The 27,746-nt window shown below is 39.8% G+C and overlaps 1 protein-coding gene across 3 annotated transcripts in view; it reads left to right on the forward strand.

Annotated features, from left to right (window-relative positions):
- lamc3 (laminin, gamma 3) overlaps window positions 1-27,746 on the forward strand; it is a 148,247-nt gene that overhangs the window by 104,889 nt on the left and 15,612 nt on the right. For all 3 annotated transcript variants that reach the window (XM_088070929.1, XM_088070930.1, XM_042509210.2), the window contains 6 exons: window positions 15,327-15,515; window positions 17,378-17,623; window positions 18,930-19,083; window positions 19,178-19,320; window positions 19,470-19,648; window positions 27,238-27,418. In XM_088070929.1, coding sequence (XP_087927055.1) covers window positions 15,327-15,515; window positions 17,378-17,623; window positions 18,930-19,083; window positions 19,178-19,320; window positions 19,470-19,648; window positions 27,238-27,418 — 1,092 coding nt within the window. The remainder of the gene's footprint in view (window positions 1-15,326; window positions 15,516-17,377; window positions 17,624-18,929; window positions 19,084-19,177; window positions 19,321-19,469; window positions 19,649-27,237; window positions 27,419-27,746) is intronic.

The raw sequence follows: 27,746 nt of genomic DNA on the forward strand, positions 1-27,746 counted from the left end.
ATTTACCAGTCACAGGGAGCACTCCACAGGCCGTGACAGCTGTACAATGTTTTGTCTGTGGCTTTGGAGGAGCTTTGTCAGGTTTAAGAAAATAACTCAAGTGATGTTAATTTAAGTATTTCAGCTTGAGGTTGAGATTACAAATACTTGGCGGAAAGTTAAGTTTGAAAGACCTGCACTGTGTCAAAAATCACTCCCTATTAACGATAGAGCACTATATTATTTCTCTATGCCATTGTAAATGAGTATATAAATTTTGAGTGTGCAAATTTATCCAATATATAGTGCTGTTAGAAATTCAACAATGGAAGAAAGAAGCTGTGTGGTATGTTTACAACTTTCTGAACAATCCCACAATGCAGTACTCTGCATTTCATCAAAGTGAAAATTAGTGTTGTAGACTTTTTATGTAAACATAGCAATCTTCAAGATATTTGCTATCTCTTTCATATGATTTGAACACTGCATATGAAAAATGGCAGTCAAGTTGCCTTATGGGAGGTGTAGATTCCAGCATTTTGGAGCTTTACTAATAAGTCAGGATATCTTAGCCTGTGTTGCAGCCTCTTGGACAAGTCTTTATGCCTTCACGCCGACAACAGCCATGATCAGAGGCGTTACGTATGTTTTTGAGTTGTCCATATGTATGTTCATCCAACTGTACATTTGTGCATTTGTGCCGTCCCATTCTCATGATTGCGATATATCATGAAAATCAACAGATTTGGCACAAACATCCACCTGAATTCAAAGATAAACTGATTCGAATTTTATGTTCAAAGGTCACTTAACATGTCACCAGACTCATGTTTGGCATTTTATATCTAAAATGTCAAAAGTCACCTTCACTGTTACATCATAATATTCTGCAAATTCTGGCAGTTATTCAGCATCATATCTCAGGAAAAGAGGGGCAGACATTTGGTCAGATACTTAATTGGTCATTAATTTTCGGCGCCCACCTTGAAACTGCTGATTGTTTAGATCATCTCTGCGGGGTTCAAAATACGTGTGAAGCATCCATATTTTAGAATTTATAGCTTCTTTGAAGCAACATTCGTGTTCGACGCACTGTCTGCTGTCATATGAGTCTGGATAGTCATGGGTGTAAACTGTGACTGCAACTTGACTGGTTCATGGAGGCATACAACCAAGAGGCAGTAATTGTAGATGTGCAGTCTGGCTTTTTTAAGTCTAATATATTAAGTCGGCGATTTGTTATTTTTTAACAGAGGGGGCAAATGCTGCGCCAGTTAAAATAGAAATACTTTGTCAAAATTTAATATTTCGCAATAATTAGGGTTGGATCCAGATAGGACAGCATCTAGGTCCTGATGCAGACCTCCTTTCGCCCATTAGTGACTCTAAGGGGATATAGAAGGATAAGAGGTAAGGCGTTTTGTTCATTTTGCTAAGAAGGGGCACGGCATCCTCCTTAAGGGTCAAACTCTAGGGCATAAATTTAAAACCAATGCGGAAATGTAAAAAACTGTAGTTCCTTACATGGCTACTTGAGGCTGCTCCAAAACAGACTAAACCCTCATAAAGCCATATGTTAAAATGCCCAACTTTACAGCAGAAAAACATGTCTATAACCTGGTACTAAAAGTCCAAGATTGCAAAATGCCAAATTAAGGCCTCGAAGCATTGTCCATTATTTTTTATATAGTCTATTTGTCCAATCAAATCAAATTACATACAGAATTTATTAGTACTGAAGTACTCTTTTTAAAAGGAAAATAAACATATTTAACATTATAATTCATTTTTAGTGCATTTAAAGTTGCAGGATTAAACAGGCTGTAAAAAAAAAAGGAATTGAATCATACTTGTAAGACAGACTTCTCTTAGTTGTGATTTAAAACTCCACTCAATACTATTACTGCTATTAGTATTTGCCACTCAGCAAGCTTTGCTTATTTTTAAGCAGAATTGAAACACAAATATGTGTTTGTTGCATAACTGTATTATAGAATATTAAACTGTTCCAAAATTCCTCTGAAGCACTGAGCCAGCCTTACATGAGTTGAGGGATCATCAGAGGTTGTTGAGACAATATTTTCTGTCGCTATGCCTCTGCAAGAGCACAGGGAACAGAGAGAGATGCAGGCTGTTCGACTGAAGCACTTTTTCTGTGTCTTCCCAGAGCTGACATTCAGTCATCATCACTTCAAGGGAATGTAACTCAGTCATCCCTCAGGTGTATTGGCAAGCCATCACTCAAACTGAGAACTGGATTGCTGTGCTAATGCAGCGCTAGCCTCATTTCACACAACTAACCTTGATAATAACAGCTAAAAACTAGGAGTGTGTACTTAACGCACCTGACATTTTTATGGGAGATAATAACAGCAGCTGCAGCGTTCTTTTCAGATTTGTATGCTAAACGCAAAGTCCCGTAAATGACAGAAGTAAAACAGCAGCTGTTGGGTGTGTAAACAAGTCAACCTCTATGCAGTTATTTATATGTGTGTGTCTCTGAGTGTTTACTACATGCACTCTCTCTCTCACACACTATCTCGCTGTCACAGCTTTAAGCCAGTGTCTCCATCTCACCAAGAACAGACAACTCTCCCATCCAAGGTCCCACCCTCCATCTTTTATCTTCTCTCAATCTCTCTCTTCCTCTCCTTCTCTCCCTCCTACCCTCAGACTTAAAGTATCAGAGATCTGACCTAGTTAGGAGATGCCTGAAGCTTAGGCTGCAAGTGTGTTATGCTTTTGACTGTGTGTGTGTGTGTTTATGTGAGTGTGTGTGCGTCTGTGGTCCGGAAGCAAGTCTGGTATCACTGCCTGCCTGCCTCCCCCCTAATTAGACTTGTTAGCTGCCTCTTGGCTAATGATGTCTAATTTGCTTGCAGATTTCCTGTGTCTCTTATGTCTCTTCTCAATCTGGATGTCTCTCTCACAAACATACACACACACACACACACTCACACACACTGCCTCTTCTTGTTCCCTAGACTCCCTAGTCAGCCTCTTGCTGGCTTCCTTCTTCCTCTCAGCGAGGATTGCACCTGCTCTCCCCAGTCACCTTGACTTTGTTTTTTGTGCCCTTGACTTCCTTCTGTGTAGACTCCTCTTAAGTTCCCAATAACTGTATATCTTTCCATATATCCTGTGTATTAATTTAGTAACAACATTCTGCTCTGTATAATATGCAGACCTATCCTTAAAGCAACCAGTTACTGGGTAATTGGGTTAAATTGCTTAAACCACATGGCTGATATCGTTTGTTTCTGCTGCTTTCTTAGCACAGAATATCTGTTTGGAAAGGGATACTTCAAATCAATGTGGGCAGAATATGTAAATTAACTGTCGTAAATGCCGCTCCATCTAGCCAGTGCAAGGTTTTTCACACATTCATTTATTTGTGGCAGGTCGCCACATTTGAAACATCTGGCTCCTCAAATAGATGTTCTAGCATTGCTTATATATATATATATATATATATATATATATATATGTATATATATATATATATATATATATATATATATATATATATATATATATGTATATATATATATAAAACATGTGGTTACTCATGGCAGCATACTGTAGAAGTGCCAAGCATAGTGTTGTCACTTATGGAGCAGCAAAATGCCAGGAGCAGTGAAAGTTAAGCTTAAACACTCATTGTGCTAGGTCTAAAAGTTTGCATTCACTCACTCTGCATTCTGCTTCTCCTCTCGTCTATCAATCTGATCAGCTCTGACTGGGCCAACTGATTAATTATGTACACCGCCACGGAAACTGCTGCTGAGGGATAAAAATAACTCATGTGTGAGTTTCACCTGCCCTGAATCAACGGAACAGAAAAAAAACGTCTGATTTTTGATATGGAGCACAAGTTGATTTTTTTTTAAAAAGGGACACATTCACACAAGATTAAAGGGAACGGGAAGTTTGCTGACACCAAACTTGCCAAGTGATGCAAACACATCATCTTGCTTGTTCTCCTGGGCTATTTCTCAAACTGTGCTTGTGCATTTTTGTATTGCCCTCCACCTCGGACACTAACATTACACGGGCTAATCAAGAGAAAGACCTGCCCCTTTCTCTGTCTCTCAAACTCGTACTGAAATCCAACCAAACAGTTAAACCAGGCAGTTTTGATCAAATATAAATCAGGATACTGTTACTGCACTGTCTACTTTTTGTCCAAAATGTTTTAAGAAACATATTTTATTGCCATGTTAAGCTGCAATGGCAAGCATTTTAATACAGGAAGTGGTCACCATACTGCTTTCTTTACAGTGAAAAAAAGTCTCAGAAAAGAAAAAAAAATCTGAGAGGGCAAGACTAAGCAATGGTGATCAAATTAAAAACAAGATTCTGTTACTGCATTGCCTATTTTTTGCTGCAAATCTTTTCAGAAACATGTTGTAGCTTACCATTTAACTCTAATACAAGATTGTTTCTCACCAGCCATCCGCCAACAGGATAATTTATTGGTCTGTTGCGTTGTAGTGCATTCTGGTAATTGTAGGTTTTCTTCATGTTGAGCAAAGCATCCTTTTTCTGTGTTTTCTCTGGTTGTATAGCACCAATTTCAAAACTATTTGTGTCTTTCTACGGCAGAGACATCCTAGTTTTATTAAAAGGCCATCTTACTAGCAGTGAAATACCTCTTTTATGTCAAGTAATGCCAACAGTAACCTTAACCTGAATCCAAGAGCAGATGTGAGAGGAAGATTGGTGAGTCTGTTTATTTTTTTCTGTTCTTTAAAAAGATTGAAAGTGTCAGAAGCTAGGAGAGAGACTTTTCAGGGCGGTCTCAACACAAATGCGCTCGTGTTCGAAGTTGTTGGAAGAAAAATCCCGTTAGATATTAATGAGCCTGTTTAACCGTTTAACATCAAAGAGGGTTTGGTTTACACTCGGCAGGTTGAGCTTAGCGGCATTTAGCATCTCACACTTGACAGGTCCCCACAGGCTGCGAAGACACACACACACACATGCACTCACAGGCTTTTCAGGATGTTTTAAAAATATTAACACAGCACAAGTGCCATGCAAATGATGAATGAGTGTTAAATATGGAACGCGATGTGTCCTCTGAGTCATGGATCAAAAATCCCTTGCGTGTTTTGTCCTTTGGCACCAAGCGCTTGAGTTGAATAGCTGACTATCAGGGAAGGGAGTTAGTTTAAATTAGCCTTGCTTTTTCCAACCAGTGATGATGACATGTCATCTTCTGACAGCCGGCTGGCTCGTTTTAAAAAAAAAAAAAAATGGGGGAAGCAAACAACAGCACACACTCTCCATAAATCCATAAGTTCAGGTCAAGGGAAACTATCAAAGTAAGTCGATTAGAGACACCCTGTTCATCATTTGTCACCAGGAGGGCGGACCAACCTGCTGTTTCTCCTATCAGAATCTTAATTGCTGTATAATTACCTAACGACTTGTATCATCATGCAGGGTGTGCCCACAGACAGAATTGGGATGGAGTTTATTCACTGGCTGCCGAGGGAAGCTGCAGCCAATGGTGCTTCATAATCATGATTTATTAACAGTCTCTGAGTCGTGTCGGTTCTATTTGCTGTAGCGCAACACAACAGATTGGAAATGTTAATATTTGTGGTGGAATTGCGGTTTCTGCCGAGCACTTGCGCTGCAGGGCTGATGAAGTCAAACATACGTCCTTCAGATACAAAAAAAAAGTGTGGTGTGTGTGCTTCCGCTGTTTGGGGCATACTTTCATTTCAGTCTACCAGTGCCTTGGACATGCCTCTGTACAATATGTACACTGTGTTAATTGCATACACACCATCCATAAAATTGGGCAGAGGCCATGATTTATAAGCTCGAGAGAAAGTGTTGAGGAAAGATAGAGATGATTGTAATGCATAGATAAAATGGAGACACTCAATTTTCTGTGCAGCCCACACTGTAGGGGAGCACTCATTAATCACTCAAACAAATGAAACACACGATGCTCTCGACACTGCAGTTTTTGCTTGGTTTTGAGTCCTAGGGTGCTGGATTAGAGCTCTTCTGTCAGTCCTGCATTGTAATAGACCTGTGTTAGTGCTCCTTTGTGAACCACTCTGAAGACGTTTTCTGTGTCTGAAGAAAAATGACTAATTTAATACTTAAAATGGAAAAACTGCGAGGCTGCAAAGTCAAATTACCAGTCATGAGGAGTACTGTTAATCTGTCAAAGTAGCTGTATAATGGCTTGTGTGTTTCTTGAGGCAGCTTTCTTAAGTCTGACACATTTACTGGGTCTGATGAAAAGACGCCTTCTAGTTGCATTGTGGTAAGCAGTGTTTTTGGAGCTGGGAGTCACAATATCTCTGGTGTCTGCTGCTTTGATTTTAACCATTCCTTTTTAGCCATGCTAGCAGTGGGGCTTTAGGGAATACGGTGTCATTATGTCCATCGATTGGTCCACCACTTTATTCCAAACTGAAATACCCTAGGAACCACTAGATGGATTGCCATGGAAATATGTACAGACACTCAGTGTCCCCAGAGGATGAATCCTATTGACTTAAATGATCCTTTCACCTTTCCTCAGCCCCACCATGAGGTTGACATTTGTGCCTATGAAGTAAACATCTTCACAAATGTTAGATGGAATGCCACAGAAGTTGTGCAGTGCATGTCCACAAAACTTGATTGATTCTAGCACTTTTGATCTGGCACACACAATGGATGTGCGCAATTAGTCGACTAATCCACAGGGTCCCAAACTGTGGTGCATGTACCACTAGTGATACACAAGCTCACAAAGGAATCTCCATAGTATGTTTTAAAAAATTGATAAATTAATCTAAATATATGTTGTGCTATCAAAGCATTAAAACATTTCAACCAAAAATACTGACGCTATGAAATCCCTGAAATGTAATTCAGTTTTGTCTTTCCTGTCGTATTTTTGTTTCAAATTTGAAATGTGTGTAGCTAAATAGGGTAGGCCCATGCTGTTGTATTTTAGCATTGGTCATAGTGGTGGTACTTTGAGAGCCTACTATTTTATGAGGTGGTACTTGGTGTAAAAAGTTGAACAACCACTGGATAGTCAATTAAACATTGTCTCGCTAATTGGAACCAAAACTATTAATCAGTTCAACTTATTTTTGAAATTTTACACAATCTCATTCTGCCAATTAAGATGTCATCATAGTAAAAAAGCATGTTTCCTAAAGATTTATTTTTCAAAAGAATTATTTTTAATTTTATAACTTTTAATTAGTGAGTTTTTTCATGTTTTGTGGGATAATGTGCAATGTTCATGATGCATGGTACAAAGTGCCACACATTTCACAGGTATTTAAAATACAGTTTGATTTCTTTAAATGTGAAATTGTGCTTGATTTTGATTCTGATTTTTTTTTCTTACGTTTAGACTCATAAGTTTCTTACTTCCTTATAAAAGTCAAGGAAATTAGAAGGATGGAACATCCTGGCACACACCATCAGGTCAAAATTTAAATACATTACATCTGACATTCCCATCCCCCCCAGCTGTACTTAGTGTTCAGTGCTAATTAGCAAATCTTCGCACTGTAAAACCCTTGTCTTTATTTTCGTAAATTGGTGTGAATACCTCAAAAGGATATAATCAAACAAGGTCTTCCCATTTAGATCCTTAATCTCTTCTGTCTCAGTGCCGTCCCCCATAGTCCTCATTCATAGGTGTATTGCTACACAATACAATTAACATACAAAACACAATACAAGGCTAATTTGGCCATGTTCCGAAACCACACAATCAAAGGCAACACTGGTTCCTTCTGTTTCAATGAACAGAAAATGGAGGGAATCGCTGATTAATTTCCTCTTGTCCTTATCAATGACACATTATTAATGAGAAATAATTTATTAATCAGGATAAAAGCGCATTCCCATTTTTCTTTCTTTTTTTGCCAATATATGTCATGCACAAAAACCTTTTGTATGTTCTTATTTATATATTCTTATTGGATGCACAGGAAATCATTAGTTTGGAGTGGATCAATGTGGACCAAAATGCTCTTTATATATGTCTGCACATCCATGATCAAACTGCTATGCAGCGCTAGATCTTTCCATAGGCGACATAGGCAGCTGACTTGGGCACCAACCGAGTCTTTTGACATTCAAAATAAGAATATTACCACCTCTGTGGTAATTTAGTTACATATTTATGGTGGCATAATCTATTATGCGGACTTTGTTTTCACTTGTCTTAACTGATCTCTACAAGAGGTATCTCTATTCTAATTTTTTTTGTCATCTGTCATCTTTCTGTAACAGAAAAGGCAGAGTACAGTAAGACAAAATTTGCAAATTTGCACATACCATATTCTTTTATTCTTTATCTGTTACTATTATTTGTATTGGTCTCTCTTTATCTATTGTTCTTGTTAGTAATAAATACAATAAATATAAAGATAATTGAAATAATGTTAATGTTTTTGTTGGGAGGGTTGCTTTGGGCACCGAATCTCCAAGGTCCGTCACAGCTGCTGTGGTCTGTCTGAATGACTTCCAGTTAAACTACATGCTTCCCCACTTACCTTTTATCTAATTTTAATCTTGTGGCTATTAAGAAGACCAGGTATAGTTTGCTGCATTCTGCTGACCACACGTACCTGGATGCAGTATGTGCATCTGCTCCACAAACCCCAGAATAAATAAGGTCTCTCTGTATGTTGTTCTGTTTCATAACAGCGTATGCTTGTTTCTTACTATGACATTTGTGCAGGGCCAAATTTTTGAATAATGCACGGTGGTTTTGCATAGCTAAATGTCACGCCCACTGCAGCCTGGTGGAGGAGATCTGGAAATAGAAGCCTTTTTTTTTTATTGTTGTTGTTCTTGGTCTGTGAAGGAGAACGGACCATCAGGGGCTCCTGCAGCGAAATACACTGAAGTGGTCCCTAATAAAGGCCATCACCTAGAGTGCATGTCTCATTGCATCAATTAGGGTACAAATGTGACCAAACATGAGGCTTGTTGCAGTGGTCCTTAGAAGGCTGGCTTAAAATGGAGGATAGTGTGAGTCTGTGTTTACCAACAAAGGGCTGCTTTAGAATGAGGCAGAGTAAGCCAGGGCGTGTGTTTCCCAAATGCCTGCTTAAATGCCATCTTCAGCTCTCTAAGGTCATTAGTTAGAAAATCTATGGGAGAAAGTTGCGGCAGACAAACTGATAGAGAGTGAAGCCGGCTCGAGCGCTGGCTTATTCTGCCCCCTAATCTCTCTGGTGGGCTGCATTTGTTGCAGGCTAAGCCCTGAGATGCCTGGCCTATATCAGCGTGATGGGATGTGAGGAGTGACAGTGAAGGGGAGAGGAAGTGAGAAAGCACAAAAAAAAAAGACAGATGTAGTCAGTTAGAATGAATCTAACCATGTAATTTCTCCTGCTGATCCCATTCAGCACGCTTTACTTATCTCCTCACAACCAGCGCATTTATTTTACACCAAAATAAACAGAAAGATAAACAATGCGCACAGTCTGTCTGCCCGCCTTGGTTTGCAGTCACACTGTCAGAGATTGCTGATTCGAAAAGGTTTCAACCTTTCCCTTGATGAAATTAGTTTAGACAGGGGAAACTTAGCACGACCAACCTGGTGCATCACCAAAATGAATAAAAATGAGGAAATCTCCCCCGCCTAAAAACAGCAGATATAAAAAGAACACCTCCACACAGGACTGAGAGTCTACAGCCATGCAAGTGACTCTGTGAGGCTGTGCTTAAGCATGAGGATGTTTTGCAGCTTAGCATGCTAGCATTTGCACATCCAAGGCTGACTGGAATATCATTAATTCACTGGTATTTTTTCAAAAACTAATGAATTAAAATCAAAAAATTAAATCACTACTAAATTAAATTAAATTAATTAAAATTTTGATTGATGATGGACAACACCAAGGACACTGGAATTAATTTTGTGAATATCATAGACTGTGTATAAAGATGGATGAAGCATCTTCACCAGGGTCCCAGCAAGTGTGCTGGACTTCAAAGCCAATAGTGGCCAAACCGTGTAACTACAATTTCCATGTCTGTCACATGATATCCTGTGAATTTATCTGATGGCCGTATATGCTGAAAGAGATGTCTCTAAGTCACTGGATACATTTTTTTTAACATCACAACCCTTGCCTTCAGAATTTCATCCATTCGGTCTGACAACATTAGGTAGTGTTCTTGCTCTTTCGGCCACAGTGTGTGGAAGCAGTGCCGATCATCCAGGTCAACTTTTTTAGCCTCATGCACCGCTGTGGAACTTTCGTAGGAACGAAAGCAGCCCCGCCTCTAAGGCTGTATCTAGTTCTGCTTATGCATCTATGGTCTGTACTTCCTCCCATGACATTGTTAAATCATTTGGAGTCATAGTCTGAGCAGTTGTGATTGGGAAGTGGAGTCACAATATCGAGTTCCCACCTACACTGCTACCCGACCAATTGTGAGCGGCGCCTTGGATAGGGATCACACAGATTTACACACAGCTGTCAATCACGACTCCACACCTTCTTTTTATAGCATTAAATTATAAATTAAAACCAAACTTATCAGAAAAATGAACAATTTTACTAACATCAGCTTGATAAAAATTATAAAACCCTCTGGAAAAAATCTGTTTGATCTATACTTTGACCCGTGTCCTATCCATTAACATGTAGGGGGCGGTGTTTATTACCTATACTGCAACCAGCCACCAGGGGGGCATTCAGGATGTTTTGTCTCCCCTGTTGGGTAGCTGTAGTGCCTGATCTCAATCCTGACTTGTGCTAAATCAACACTTAGTCAGTGGCCCTTCGTGTCAGAAACCAACACACAGAGGCACCCTTCAGTGGCAGTTTTAGATGCACCTGCCAGCTGTACTTTTCGACACTCTAGGCAACAACTGTAATATAAAGAGCAAGGAAGTCTGCATAGGATAGGCTGGTGGGGAGGTGGCTGGGTCAAACAAATTCAGAACTTTCACCTGACAGCCTGCTGTTTGTGTCCTGTGTGAAACTAGAAGTCAATCAAGTTATTTTGATAAGACATACTGTAATATGTGTAGCATATGCTAGTGACATGTTACTTGACATGATGTTATGTGAATAACAAATGTACTTATTTTAATCTCAAACTAATCACATGCTTTTGTTATCTAAACCCAAGGAAGTAAAACTAAAACCCAAGGGTTTTTTTTCTTGCCTATGTTGTGAGTTCTTTTTGTTTTTTGTTTTTTTTTAAGACTGCATGCATTTAACAAGCAGAAACTGTATATTTCCTGTAAAAACAGAAGTTTTTCAAATGAGATTATGCATATTACAAGCCTAACTTGACACACCACCCCTGAACGTCCAAAACTAATATGGAAGAGTTTCCAAGTGCATCAAATTTTGACATGACAGGCCACCGACCAACCTTTGGTATTTGACTAGTTGGGAGTGAGAATGTGTTTGTCATGCCATCTATCATTATATACTGTCACTGGTGGGGAGAATTTTTGTACCGAATTTCATGACAATCCATCCAATAGTTGTTGAGATATTTCATTCTGGACAAAAGTGGTAGACTACAAGACAGGCCAGCATTACCATCTGCTAGTCTGGCTAAAAAAAAAAAGAGTAGAAATATAAATGTAATTCAATAAATCTCTCTTTGTTATTAAATCAACTGAATACAGTTGCAAGATATTCAAACACAGTCAATCTCAGAGAATTATTTAGCATCTCACTGCATCAGTTTCATGTGTAAATTGACATTTGATCAGAGTGAAATACACACTAAATCATTTATCAGCTCCTCTCTAACAACTAGGTGACCCAGAGCGAGACAGCATGAGCTACAACCACCGCTGTTAGAATCCCCATCCCAGATACCCTGGGGCCTTGGACATAACAATTTGGCTGACAGCCTCTATACACAAAACAGGAATTGATGCATTTATTTTCCACAGTCACAGTATGACAAAACATATGTCCCTGGTCATCCATACTGTGCGCATTATGTATGGTGGGCTGGACAGAATATATACAACCCCTCCTCCTCCTTTTCCTTGGACACCCTCCCTCTCTCCTCTGCAGCAGTCCACCCATTCCAACCCCTCTGACGAGCCACATCTGCAGCAGCAGGCGCTGGCAGCATATCTGTGTTAAATTAGAGAGCAACATCCCCATCAACAGCAGATTTACCCCCAACTTCTACCCCCGAGGCCTCGGAGCCGCAGAGAGGATTTTCTCTCTGTCTGTCTCTCTCTTTCTGTTTTGTTTCCTTCTCCCCTTCATTAACAGGGAGTTCACACATGCATTAGTAAATACATTTCCTTAGCCCGAAGCTTTTTAATGTTCCAGTGGGCTAAGTAGACAAGCCTCCTGGAAAATGTGGAGGTCTTGAAAAGCTTTTTGACATCACATCCGTTATGTAAAACAGAAAAGTAAAAAGCAGTCTTATGTTCTAGTTTAGCTTCTTTTCATAATCACTTGAAAGGCATTTGTCGCTTTGAGCACAAGCAAAAAAAAAAAAAAGTAGCCCAAACAGCCATATAACTCAGCCACATGTCGCTTTGAACTCACTTACTCGTATTTCTGCGCTCACACATCATCCGAGACCCCACACATTGCCCCCCTCTCCTTTAGGGAGACCTCCCAAGATGGTGCGGAATGACATGCAATGATCTTCAGAAACTCAATTTGGTCAGTAAATAAATGAGATTCTGGGGGCAAGAATGTAATAACATGCGAGGGGCGTGCTCTTATCTTCGCCTAAACAAAAACATACTTATTTAAAACCCATTCCTCTTAGGATTCTTTCTCCCCCCGCATTTCTATCTCCATCTGGTGTTAAAGCTATTACAAGCTACTGCAAACAATGATAACGGCTATCTTTGGGAGAGCTACTCGTCGCACTTTGTTTGAGAGGGATGACGCACAAGTATAAACACACTCAATGAGGGAAATGTGGGAAAAAAAGAGGGGGGTTGATGGCAAAGCTGCCATTCATTCTGTAGTGCCTGTCCGCGGCCCTGCGACTATAATAAAGTGTATTCCAATGTATTCCTATCCTCCACAAGTGGCTCCCTTAATGAAGTGCATTAGTCCTGAATGTGTGTTCAATGGAGAGTACAATGAGGAGTAGAGTGAAAGGATGAGATACAGGTAGAATTGCAGAAAGGAGCTCTTTGGAGTGTAATGTGTGTATGATGGAGGGCTCCTCTTCAAAAAAAAAACAACTCCAGACTGCTTGTTTCCCGTACAGAAATATGGCTTTGAGCAGACAGGCAGAGTTCAGGCGGAGAGCGGAGCGCTGAAGTGTAGCTGAAAGGGGAGGAGGAGTACAAGAGGGCGCAAGCAGAATAGCGGGATTGTGTGGATTTGTCAAAGGATTCAAAGTGTGCTGCTCCACGGGTGGTGGGTGGCGGGTGGTTGGGGGGAGAAAGCACAGAAATCCCAATTCATTAAGGCTGAATGAACAGTCACTGATTCATTGATAAAATGATTCTGCGGAGTAATGATGATTAGCATGGCGATGAGGAATATCGCACGAAGAGCGAAGCCGCCGTCCGTCCAGTTTGTGATGCATGCCGTTAGCTTTTCCGAGGAGCCGATGGAATGATAATAGTGTCGAGGAGGGCCCTCAGTGGCTCCATCGCCTCATATCACGCTCAGTCATCTTCACACTCAGTAAAGTCAGCACATTTCTGCTGCCATTAAATTTACTACGGCTCATTGGGGATTGACACCGCACAGCATCAGTGTCATTGTAATGCCTTGTGAAATTCAAGAAAGATTCACTTCTTTATGCTGGGAACAATCATTATTACTAAATACTCTGTTTAAATGACTGGCATTACATGCTTGGAAGTCATGCATTATTCACCTCACCTCGCTGAGGAACTAATGATTTTTACCCAGAAGTCTACACTTCATCGGGCAACAGGATAATTGTTCCCCCTAATGGCTATGTGATCAATTTAGCTTTACAGCCGTTATTCTATCTCATATACTTGACTTACAGGTCTGGAGTTAACAGGGCTTTATTTAGCGACTGCAGACGTCGTCGGTTGCAGTGACCCCTCCCATAACTAGCGGCAAGAATTTTCTTTACTCCAATATTCAGTGGTGTGAGCTGATTTTCAAAATGCACACAGCTCCTCGCTGAATCACACCGTAGGCTATGAGGGAGTGATGGGAAATTTTAATGAGGGTTCTATAAAAATCGCACGCCGCCGGATTATTTGCCATGCATCGAGATCTTATTGGCGTTCTCTAGAAAATCAGCAATTATTGTTATCAAGCCCATATGCTGGAGTCGTTTCAGCAACTTTGAAATTTTTAAAAATGATTCAAATTATTGTACTGACACACAGACAGGCAGTGAATACTAAAACATCATGCTGTGCAGCAGAAATGCTAAATATCTTCTTGCAGCAAAAAAAAAAAACCCTGAAAATTATTTTTGTTACATTTTAAACTGTTTTTTAAATCTAATTAGCACATTGTGATGGTGTGATAAATGAAACTCTGCAAGCAGTTTTTATTTGTGTTTTTCCAAGAATGTTAACACTTATTACTCTGCGGTCCTCTGTGAGCTTTAGTCAGTCAGTTATTAAATTAGAATGCCACATTGTATTATGTCACATTTTCACAGTTTCATTTCAGAAGTTACTGTTGCACAAATTCAGCAAGACAGAGGAGATTGTGAGGGTCAATGTCGTCTCAACACGTGGCGTTGGAGTCACTGCAGGTCACAGAGCTCCAGCACCAGACGTGGTTGCTATTTTACAATCATACAGCCTGTCCAGATTTTATGTCGTTTTCTCCATATTTCCTCTGATTATCGTGTTCCATCACTCAGCTCTGCGTGCACTATACTTGATTTAAAACGTGGCATAATGAGGAGGAAAATCTGCTCAATGGACTGATTAATCAGGGCATTTGGTGTATATATCGACACATGTTGCACATGAACAAATCCTTTAAAGTGCTCTAAGGCTGAGTTGTTTTTGTGCGGCTTTTCGAAACAACAGTTTGTTTTTAAGGACATCATAGAATTGGTAATCTCTCCCACTTGGTGAGGGAATTGCTGTGCTTCTTGAAGGTCTTTCAGACTGCATTTGGTTCTTATATTTCCCAAAGCAATTATAGTCAGGGTGAATTTAGTTGTCTTCCGCTCTCCATGGTGGGCTGTGGGGAGTGTGTGTTTTTTTGTACAGGGTTGTGCTGTGGAGTGTTTGCATGGACTGGCTGCAGTCCTGGTCAGAGACACAGCACACTCTGCTGGCAACAGAGCACACATCACCCTCAGTGATCTATTTGTGTCGAAGTGTGAAAAACAATGACGCATATAAGCAGGTGTGCCTAAGTGTTATACTCCTCTCTCTGTTACAGGTGTGTGCGAGTGCTCCGACTTCACCACCGGGATGACCTGTGAGCACTGCCTGGATGGTTACTATGGTAACGCTTTGAGTGGCACGCCTGGTGATTGTCAGCCGTGCCCTTGCCCTGACCGTAGCAGCTGTGCGGAAATTGCGCAGACAGGACAGGTGGTCTGTACCAACTGCCCTAAAGGACAGACAGGTGAGATGAACCACCAACAATGTGAAATATTTTTTTTCAGGCAACAGAAAAAAAATATTTCACATTGTGTCTGTAACTAACGGGTTTTTTTTTCTAAATGATGAGAATATTTCCACCAGACAGCTTGATAATGAAAAGACACCGTCCTTAAAGGGTTTAGATTTTTTTTTTTTATAGATTGTACAGGGTACCTATTCATAGCAAGTGTATCACAAACAGTAGATGTCAGTCCACACACCCTCAGTTTTGAGAATTAGAATTTTGAGTCTGACGTTGAAGCTAAGCCATCTATTTCTGTGGACAGAGTGAGCAACAAACTATCTTTTAAAAACAAGTCCAATCTAAAAAACAAATCTGTAACAGTCGAAGTGTGCGCTATATTTAGAACATTTTCTCCTCTTTTACCTTAATGTCAAACACTGATTTCCAATGGGAAACGAAGCCGCTTTCTTCAAAGCCAGACTCAGTTGAGAAAAATTACACTGATTTAATATTGTTATTAACCACAGGACTTGTTGGTCTACTGCTACTTCAGTTATGTTCTTTTTTGTGTTGCTTTTTTGGGTTAGTTCACTAAAGTCACACATTCACACTAACTAACTACATAACTGATCGAAACAGCAGTAGACCAGCAGCTCCTGTGGTCAGTCAGCTGAAATTAATGTTTTTCTCAACACAGTCTGATAGCTTTGGCAAGAGTTAAAATGGGGAACTGAAGCAATTAACAGCTTCCCTGTTGGAACAGGTTGTCTGAAAGTAAGGTAAAGCAGTGAAAGTACTCTCAATGTACCATACATGTTACAGCATCTTGTCCTTCCTTTTTTTAAGTCACCAGCCAGAGCCAAAATGGAGGAGTTTAGAGGCATGTTCCATTTCCAACAAATAAATTCTAGCATTTTTAACACAGAAGATTTATTATTTATTAAAGAGGCACTTTAACTCCTGTGCAATACTCTGTGTGCAAATCAATGTATCTGTATATACTGTGTATGTATGTGTGACTGATGCTTGTGTATGGGCATGCATGCTGTTATGTCTTAACACTATTTATCATATTTTTTATGTTAGATTATCTTATCTTATACACTTTTATTCTATTTGAGCCCTGCTAAGGCAGTGCAAATGAATTTCATTTTATTTATCTGTAAAACAAAGATATTCTATTCTATCCTAACAACAAAAATAGGCTAAGAACAACTGCATTTATACCTTAAACTAAAGTTCAGCATTGATTTCAGTAGATGTGTGTAGGAATCAGTGTAAGTGTGTTCAAATTAATCATTTTCACAACACTGTTTGTAGCCATCCTCGCTGCAGGCTTCCAATTATAAATACCCCCCCGGCTGAAGGCCTCACTTCCTTTTATAGGGGTTTCAGCATCCTGCTGGCATCAATCAAAAAGCCAGGCCAGAGTGGGGTGACAATGCATAAATAAAACTAAAGACAAATACTAAATAGGTTTTAACAATTACACTTAAACTGATACTTTTAAGTCGGGACATTTTTTTAGGTGGTTAAAATGTGTTTTGTTGCTGACCCTCATCAACAGCAGTACATTGCTCAGCTTCTGTTTTTGACTCAAGCCTGCTTCTTCAAACTCAGGGCATGCCTGCTGACATCTACAGTATGTAATACACTGACTGTAGATAAGTACCTCGTACTTCAAAAAATCCAAACTATCCCTTTAACGCAGCTCATTTGCAGGGACTGTCATCCAGCAGTGCCACCTGTTATTCGGTCACATCTGATAAGAGTGCTTTAATTTAATTATAACAGTGGCTGAGGTGACACGGGGATGACCTCCAATAGCTCAGTCATCCATCTAATACCTGCCCACTCCCCTCACCTTTCCCCCTGTGTAGGGATGCGCTGTCAGATGTGTGAAGATGGTTACTATGGTGACCCCCTGGGACAGTCTGGGACAGCTCGACCGTGTGTGAGATGCGACTGCAATGGCAACGTGGACTTCAACGCGGTGGGAGTATGTGACCATATTACCGGCCGATGTCTGAAATGCCTGGGACACACAGAGGGCGAGCACTGCCAACACTGCCAGAGGGGTTTCTACGGCGATGCCCTGAACCAGACAGCTGGGCCGAAGTGCAAACGTGAGTAACTGAGACGGGATTGCAAAGGAAAATTCAAGTCAGTTAATTCAGTATTTCTTGAAGGAGATGGAGAAAGAGAGAGATTTTTATTTCCTCTGCAAGATAACGTTAAAGTCCCCCTCCACTCAAAATATTTGCTTATTTCACCTGAATGTTTGACCTTCACTGTGCAGGATGATGGATGGGGAAAGTTAGAAGGCTGTTTTCACATTCATCTCCTGAAGGAGGAAAGTTTCTCTGCGCTCACTTTAAATCTGAGTATAAAGAAATGCTTCACCTGCAAAAAAGACCATTTGTAAATCAATTACTCACCGCCCACTTACCATGAATTTTTGAAGAAAACCAAAAAATCCCAAAAAAGGGAAACATTCTTAGTGAATTAAAGTCATTGGGGTCCAAAAAAACCTTTGCCAATGAGTTCAAATCATAATGTTTAAGCCAACATAGACTGGAAAGATGAGACATGGATTAGTCTGCACAAGTTGTGAGACTGTTTATAAATTGATGTTTTGATATAGTTTTACTGTTGTTAATCACAGACCCCGTTTATTTCAAGTCATGTAAAATGTGCACCGTTTTGGATTCTCCGTTCACCATGGAGGCACGCGCGAAAAAAGTTTTCCACAGGAAAAAGGTAGAGTGATTAATTGATATATAAATGGTCATTTTGCCCAGTATGCCCAGTCTCAAAATTCAGACGTTATGATTGTTTCTGCTCTTGATAAGTAGAGTCAAGAAATACTCAAATAGACAAATTCCATTTGGGACTATGTGGCCTTGAGTTTAGCTTTTACAGGAACACAGAAAATGGTGCATTCAGATGGACTCGACTAATCAATTCTAGACTTCAGCTCTGTCAAGTGTAGCACTCTTGAGTCATGAAAGGCAAAAGCTTAAAATGGGATGAACAAATGGCCGTGAGGCAGAAAGATACCAAAAAGGAGAGAGAAGAAAAAGAGGGTCTTTGGGTTGGGAGAATTAAAAAAGGTGTAATTGAAGGAAACATTGAAATAAAGCTACAAAGGCAGACAGAGACCCACAGAGTCATAGCTGTGATGTCTTCATCATCTGACTTTCTTATATCACTGCAGTCTACCTGCACACTGGGTGCAACTTTTGTAAAGAACAGTGTCAAGGAGAGATCCACAATCCTCCCTGGTGCTGTCTATCATTTTCTTCAGTTTTACCTTCAAGCACTCTGGAATCAAATTGATAAAAGTCCTCCATGCAACATTGGAGCAGTTAAGTTTAAGTTTTATATTTTTTAAAATTTCAATAATGAAAATTGTTTATTTGTTTCCTGTAGCCTGCAGCTGTAATTCTGCCGGAACCTTTGGGCATGTAAATGAATGCCACCCTCAGACAGGAAATTGCCTTTGCCTCGGTCATGTGTCCGGACGGGATTGCAGTTATTGTGAAGTCGGCTTCTTCAACCTCCAGCCAGGTGTAGGATGTGAAAGGTATTGATATCAAAGTGAAATTCAAGGTGGATTTGTTGACTATCTGAGTTTGCGAACTGAATCTTTTATGAACACATTTTTCTGCTTTCCTCAGGTGCAAGTGCAACCCCATTGGCTCATCGTCCATCGCGTGTCATCCAATCACAGGGCAGTGTGTGTGTCGTGCAGGAGTGGAGGGGAGGCTGTGTGATTCTTGCCGTGTGGGCTTCTTTGGATTCTCATCACGAGGTTGCAGAGGTGCAGGACTTTACTTCAGGCATTACAACTGCACTGTGTGCCGTCCTCTAATCCTCTAATACAGAGCACACATGAAGGCATTCCTAACTGTCCAAATGTTTACCTCTGCTTCCCCCGTCTTCCTCCTGCCATCCTCTGTCCTCTCCCAGCCTGTAACTGTGACCCAATGGGCTCCATTTCCATGCAGTGTCACAGTAACGGTACCTGCCACTGTCGCCAGGGCTTCGTGGGTTATAAGTGTGACAAATGTGAGCTGAACTATTTCCACAACAGAGCCACACACCAGTGTGAGGAGTGCCCAGTTTGCTATGGTCTTGTGAAGAAACAGGTGAGTTCATGGTTGTGATTGATTGTGTATGTTTATTTGTGAACCACCATTTGGGAAAATTTTCTAACTGTGAGCACAGTGGCTTTAAATCAGCAGTTACTGAGTTTTTTGGAAGGCAAAACAAGAACAAGCTTTGGAACTAATAAACCATTTTAGTCAATTCACTTGTTACCAAACTACTTCCTATTCAAACATGCAGCAGATACAAACAGCAGCAAGTTATGTACTTACACAGTAATTACATAACTTAACAATTTGCTGAACAGCAAAAGTAATTAGGTAAATAACTTGTTACCATAACCCTTTGAAACCCGAGCAAATTGGCTTGATTGACTCCAAAAACATGGATAGAAGGGTGATGAGCACCTTAACAAGGACAGAGCCAAAAATTTAGCAAAAAAAAAAAGTAAGAAGTTGCAAGAATATTACCCCAAAACATACAAGAATATATATATATATATAATCTGTAACATGTTTTGAATATATTATTAAAATAATCATAAATTTAGTTTCTGAACACCCTTTTTGGATAATTTTCTTGTATGTATTGCTCTCTCTCTTTTAAACATTAATTTTCAGGTTGTTTTCTCAATATCTTTATAAAATTCCTTGCAAGTTTTCTACTGTCTTTTTCCCATGTTTCTGAAGAGAATGAAACCTATTCTGAGGTTTTAAAGGTCCGAATACTTGTGAAAGGTGCTTGATTGCAGCACAAGACAAACCGAAGTCAGTCCAGGTTTCAAAGGGTTGATTTTAGTATCCAGTCCAGCTTGAACAAAGGCGCCCCTAAACACCTTCCAAAGCTTCCACAACCCCACATCACATCTTCTGTATTTACTGTAACATGTACAGCTTGAAAAAGGGGACCTCGTGTTTTAACAAGCCCACAGTTTGAAGGCACAGTTTAATGTCAGCCTCGGTCACTGCACACAGCGGCACTCCAAAAGCCCAGAGTGTACAGTAAGGTTTTGCTGAAAGCAGCCACCTTATGAGCCTAAAATGTGGTGAGAGGTAAGAGGCAAAGCAAGGCAGCTTTATTTGAACATTTCATACAACAGGGCATTTTAAAGTTCTTTACAGAGCAATAAAAACATAATAAAGGATACAGATTTACAATAAAAATTTAAAGAGATTAAATATAAAAGATAAAATTAAGAGAGCACCAAAACAGTAAAGTTGTGAGCCAGAAAACATAAACAAGCTGAAAGAAGCCAAAAAAGCTCAAAATAGCTGAGGAGAGCTGAGTCTGGTGTTAACACTCAGTATCACTACAGATGACTTGTTTCACATACAAGTAGACATGGCATACATTATTGATATAGAAATATTGACCCCTTTTCACCTTGCATTAAAAAACATCTTGTTTCCAGATTTTATCTAGCAATGCTTTAACCTGGTGCTCATAAAGCATGTGTCTCAAGTGTCCACTAGTTATGTCAAAAATGTTGCTTTATCGTTACATATTGATTCTGAATATTTGAAACCGATTGCATTGGTGCTACTTTCTCACTTCTCGCTAACAATGAGTTGACACTCACACTGTTGTTGTCCTCCCTGTTGCTCCGCCTCCTCTCACTCACTCTTCTCAGTTTAATCCAATTAAATTCAAAGGGCTTAATTAGCATGGAAAAAATAAGTTCTAAAGAAAGTGTGAAAAAACGAAACATGTACGTACAATGAGTAGAGATCTGGAAGAAAGAAATGTGAGAAAAAATTAAATTTAATGCCCTCAATGTCAAGTTTTGCCCGTGGAAAAAATTGGCATGGCATAGACTATCGATATTTTTCAATGTGCTGTGTCAAAATTAGTTATTCTAGTGTCATAATAACACTAGTGTCCACAATGAGATCCAATTAAGATCCATTTAAGCTGTCCAAGTCTGAAACTGACTGCTTTCTTGCTGGTTTGGAACATTCACGCACAATTAGGTATTTCTGCCCATGTGGATTGAGAAATCAGTTGCGTCTCCACTTGCATTAAGTGTGGTCACAGTTTGTCTCTGACCCATCAATAGAGGTGATTTAGGCGATCAGATCACTATTTAGTCCTCAATGCATTTTGGGTGCATTTTCACCTGGGGCCAGCTGCATAACACTGTGTAGATTCATGACTATAACTGCGTCTACACACGCAAGCAGATGTTTTCTTCAGATTTTTAAAGCCAAACATGTGCCTGATTCTTTTATATAAATTTCATAAATTAGTGATAACTGTGGAGCTGGGTGCACATATAGAGCCTCATTTACACGTCTACAGTTATAAATGTTATAAATAGTTGCAGAAATACCCTTAAACATCCATATTGATACTACTTACCACTAATTCATCACATTTCTGTAAGCCATCATCTCTGTAAAATCCCAATCATCACTTATATTAAACATCAGAAGAATGATCAGTGATTCTTACATATCGTGTGGAAACTGACTTTATGAAATGCTTCACAGGACTTCATCACTCATAAATGATTTAAAATTAATTTAATAAGTGCGCCTTTGATTGACATTTCACAGAATGTAAGCTCAGTGAAATTGGCAAACAGCATAAAAAAATGTTGTTCATATCAATTCATATTAAATCTCCTGGATTTTCACCCCACATTTTCCTTTATAAATACCAGTTTATGTGTGGGAAAAGGTATACACATGGTTTTACTGCCTACACATTAATATTATTATTACTATTAAGAATATTTCAGTGCAAGGTGTAAAGCTGCTTTTAGGTGTAACTAGTGTAGCAGATGGTGCTGGCAGAGCATCTATTGACAACACCATTTCCTCAGATTTGAGACATGTTTGGTGAATGTTTAGTATTTTTTTTTTCTTAATAAGTGAGTGAGTGAATGTTTGATCGCTGAGCAAAAATTGTAAACTGATCTTATGTTGATCAGCTAATGGATTCATTATTTTGATTATTAATGTAAAGCTTTGAATGCAGAGGCATGCAACCGTCCAATAGATAGAGCAAGGTTCAGTAATTCTATCTGAGATTTGATGAAGGGAGAATGCAGCATTTGACAAAATATTCCATTCAAGTCAAGTGTCAGTGTGACTACTGCTTGAGTAAATATACTTATGCCCCTGCTTTGAATCTTTATTCGCTTCATTGTTCTCCACTGTTCCTTTCCGTGTTTATTAATGTGTGTTTCCTGCAAATATCCATATAAAGCTTTTGCACACCATCTTGGCGCTCGCTATCGTGTTATGAGGTGCAATTTGTTCTCGAAATAGCACAGCCCCCCTCCCCTGTGCACCCCGCCTTTGTCGACCCTCCTGACAGCCATATGGTTCCTTTGTATTTGTAGATTGCAAGTAAACAGTAGATGTGCAGCGAAACAGAAAGAGACATTTGCCCTAATGATCTCCTGTGCAGCTTCTTTCTGTCCCTTTAGATTTGTTGCAACCCACGTCTGCATGCTAAGGTGCCCCGTCCCCGGATTCGCCTCCTGAAGCCAATCCAATACCACCGACACGTCCTGTCTCTTTTTTTTTTTCGTACATATTCTTGTTCCAGCCTAAAGTGGCTGTGTGTTCTCTCTGGACCTACTTGTACCTGTGTGAATGCACGCCGTGATTTCCACTGTGTTAGCAATTCAGTGAACATCCCAAGCCTTGTCTGTTCTGAACACCTGCAATTACTCCTCAGTCTCCCCCAGCTCTCCTTTTCTGCCTCTCCCAGCCTCTATCTTTCGGCTCACATTTTTGCCCTGGCTCTCTCACACACACACACACACACACACACACACACACACTGAGAGAGCAAGGAAAGTGCAAAGAGAGGAAGGTTGGAAAAGATAGAGATGTGTGATCGATGATCGAGAAAGATATTAAAAAGACACTGGCAAAATAAAGAATGGGGTGAAATACTGAGAAAGATATATGGTACTTGTTCAAAGGCAGAGGAGGACAGTATTATAAAGCATATTGTGCCTGCTGTTAAAATGAACTGCAATGAAGATTTTAACCCCTTGGCTGCTAACTAATGTGATTGGCAAACACAGATATTTTCTCTACCACCTAAGCGTGCAAATTTGTCACCTTTTGGCACAGTTTTGAATACAATACAGACTCATGTAGATGTTTGAAAAGGTTGGGGAGGGGGGGGCGTCACGGGGAGCAAACAAGGTCAATTTTTGTCCACCTGCATGGTAAGAATCTCTTACAGTAGCGTTATAATAACTTTACCTTGTTTATACAACCATATGTCAAGCTTTGGACTGTTATTTAGCCTGACTGGGTTGACTTATTTTGCCAAAGCAAACACAAGCCAGTTTTTCCACGCACCACTGGTATAAAATTTCCCCATAAGCAATAAACTCAGTGTCTCTAATTTTAGCAGCCAGAGGCAGGGTTAAGCAAGGATTATAAATCAAACAACTCCTGATAAGGTTGCTCAGATTGAATGGCCATTCACACCCATTATTGGCAAATATTGGCACTCAAGTAGTTTGAAGGCCAGGTCAAAAGAGCAGATCAGTAACTCTCTCTGATAATGCTACATTGTGAACAATGAGAGCCACTTAACATTAGCTCTACGTAGCAAAGGAACCAACAGCTGGAGGAGGTTGGATTGAGCTACACTGTAGTACGTTCACGCTCTCTTTGCTAAAAATGAGTATTGGGCGAAAGTAAATTATAATGTTCCCATGATGTGTTCAAACATAGCCTTTTAAAATTTTGTTTTTGGTAAGAAACTTGAATAATTACAGTTTTTTTGAAGGAGATACTTGTCGATGCTTTCACAGCAATATAAGATAGACATTAGATGATATATATAGTAAAAGGCTTTTGAAGTGGTTATTAAAAAGACCTGTTTAAAATGTGAAAGTTAGTTTTTTGACTTGTGTATAGCAGCTGAGCCTAAAGTTAAAGTCGCAGAAGGGCCGTGGCACCCAGTAGCTTAGTTAGTTGAGCAGGCGCTCATGCACAGAGGCTGTGTCCTTGCCACAGCGTCTGCGGCTTCGATTCCTTTGCTACATGTCATCTGCTCTCTCTCTCTCTCTCTCTCTCTCTCTCCCTCTTCCCCTTTCACGCTTGAGTTGTCCTGTCCATAGAAGGCCAAAAGTTTATCTTTAAAAAAGTCACTTAGGGGCTGCTTAGACAGGCCACTAATTGACGCGCTCGCCTGCCATAACTGACTGCTGTTCGTCTTGTGAAAAGTCCTACTTCTTCTTCTTGACTTTGATGCATTGTTTATTAAAATAAGATAATCCTTTATTAGTCCCACAGTGGGGACATTTGCGGTGTTGCAGCAGCTATTAGGTGGCAAGGGGTACATTAATGCGGTATTCGCTCTCTACAGCTGATGCATTGTGGTCTTTAATGAAACATGCAAGAACCCACAAATCTGTGTCTATAAACATCCAAAAAAAATATTTCACTAGTAAGATTAGAAGCTAACACCTGGCTTGACATGGCCTGGCATTGTTGGAAAAAAAAAACTTTATATACTCCTCCGTCTTGCAACAGCCATCCCTGAATGAATAGTTCTTACAAATACTGACAGACACTCATGACCCCTATAGGACAGGTTACCATCCCACATAGACTTTACACCAAGACTGGCTCTTATGAAATGACTAAATGACTTTAAAACAGGTCCATTTTTTATTTTTTTTTATTATTTGTTTTTTTGTGAACAACTTTTTTATTAGTTCATATTGACAGACCAAACTGAAAATAAGTGTACACATATGGATACATGTAGTAACACTGATTTTGTTTAAAATATAATAATTAAACTTAAATTAATTCATGTTGTATAATGTACACAGAAGTACCTAACATGCACACCGTATGCAAACATGTCTATCCATATATACCTCAACTTAATTTCATATGCACATAGATACACCTGCACCTGAGTATATCAACAACACAAACAACTAGATCCACATACTTATACACATTACATGATCATATGCCACATGTGTGTATATGCACATACACGCATGCATGGGCACATGCACATCCAAATATCAACAATTGGTGCTTTTATAATCCTTTATACTTCATTTCCCTCCCTAGTGAGTGATCCACCCCCCACCCACCTGCCCACAGTTTACCCCTCCCTTCTTCAAGCAAGTGCTTTCACAATTAAAAGGGCTTCTGACCAGGACCTTGTCACCATGAGACTGTGCAACAGAAAGCTCTAAGGTCAGAATGTCTAACAACAGGTACCACCAGTGGTTTAAAGATAGTGTGTGTGGTGGCTTCCACTGTACTATCAGGATTTTCTTTGCGGCAGTTAGGCCAGAAAGCCAAGTTCTTTTTTCATGAACATACATAGGGACCTGAAAATTATCATTTAGCAAACATAGTAGAGGGCAACATGGAATTTCCTTGTTAAGAATTTCTGAGAAAGATTCAGTGACCTAGGACCAAAAAGACTGTACCTCGGAGCATTCCCAAAACATATGTGTAAAGGTACCAATGTAACCTTGTGAACAAAATTGGCATAGGGGAGATGGCTCTAACTTGATCCGGTATCTAATTACTGGCGTTAAATAAGTTCTATGTACACATCTTATGTGAATAGTTTGGTGATTAGGATTTTTTGAAGCTAGTTTAACATTATCATTATTCCATACACTTTTCCAAGATATTTATTTTTATTATTTTTTTTATATAATAATAAAGATTTCAAAATAAGCCACAACAAAAAAACATTGGTACTAGCTAGCGGCCAAATTTTTTATTTTAAACATCAAAATTGGTCGCAATCGGTGTATGCCAAATATGAATTAAAAAAGATTACATTTAGCTAAATGTAACCAATGTTGCTTGTGATGTAGTTAGATAGACTGATTGTTAAAGTAGTATCATTATGTTGCCTAAAAAAAGGGCAAATGCCAAGCTCACTGAAAACAACAGAAGTTGAATTGTAATCACCTTGAATGTTTTTTGTAGTTGTAGTTGCTGATAAAACTCATATCTATGCCCTGTCTTTTAGTTAATTAGTTAGCTCATTCTCTGCTGGATGTCCACATTTTCATAGCTGATAATTTAAAAGAAAAATCTTTTTAGAGGGCTTGCGTCTTTGCCACCTTTTTCCCTCCTGATGAGTTTGAACCAGTCATGACCACATGTACAGCACGGGCAACATGCCTCCTATTTGAGAGAAGAAGAAAATTGCAGCAAGATTAAAGGCTCTTTTTGTATTGCTCCGCACCATTTAACTTCCAGGGTCGACAAATTGGTGCCAATCACAGCACCTTTATTCCATTTTCAGACCTGGACTTCCATTCGATGAGAGGTCTAATCCAGTTATCTGCTGAAATGCTTTTCTCCGGCCACATGCTACACAGAGAACAGTGCAAGTGGTTGCGGATATGAAAACCGTGTTTTGTCCTTATCCCGTTGTTGGTATTCATTTATTCATTGCTTTTGTTGAAAAACTACATTTTGATGTCACTGTGTAGCAAGAATCAAAAGTCCTGTCTCAATCCCCGGGTCTGAATAAATAAATACAGGATGGATGGATATATGTTTTGTTGTGCTAGTTGTCGTCTGTGTTTTATTGGTCTCAGGAAAAAAAAAATCTGTATTCTCATTGACACCGTCATTGATAAATCTGGATGCTATTACAGGCGGAAAAGCTGAGGACTCGCCTGCAGGATTTGGAGAAGCTGCTGGCTCACTTTGATTGCCGAGGTAGATTTGGGAAGCAGCACCACCTGCTTAAGTATCACATGGCCCGGCTTTATGAGCATGAGCACCAGAGGGAGGATACTCTACCCAATGCTCTGGAGGATTTTCTGGCCTTCCAAGGTAACAGCAGCCAAGAAGCTGAGATAATTCCACTTGGCCTGTCACTCCTCTTAATGCCTCCTATGTTGGTCATGTCGGAGACACTTGGCAGCCTTTTGCTTTGTGGAATTATGCACCATTGTAACAACTGTGTCACATTTTGGCTGGGAGATGATAACATGCCATATCAGTACACACGAAACCAGCAAGCATGGCTAAGAAATTTGACATGAAACCGCCCGCGGCGTTGTGCGAACACGCTGTCTTCTCAGTGTGACACTGCTACAGATACAATACAACAAAGCGATTAAATCGGGATGCAGGCAACAATACAAACCTCTCCCAATTA

The sequence above is a fragment of the Plectropomus leopardus genome, chromosome 20 (genome assembly GCF_026936395.1).
Source record: "Plectropomus leopardus strain MGB_pleo_1.0 chromosome 20, ASM2693639v1, whole genome shotgun sequence".
Classification (NCBI taxonomy): domain Eukaryota; kingdom Metazoa; phylum Chordata; class Actinopteri; order Perciformes; family Serranidae; genus Plectropomus; species Plectropomus leopardus.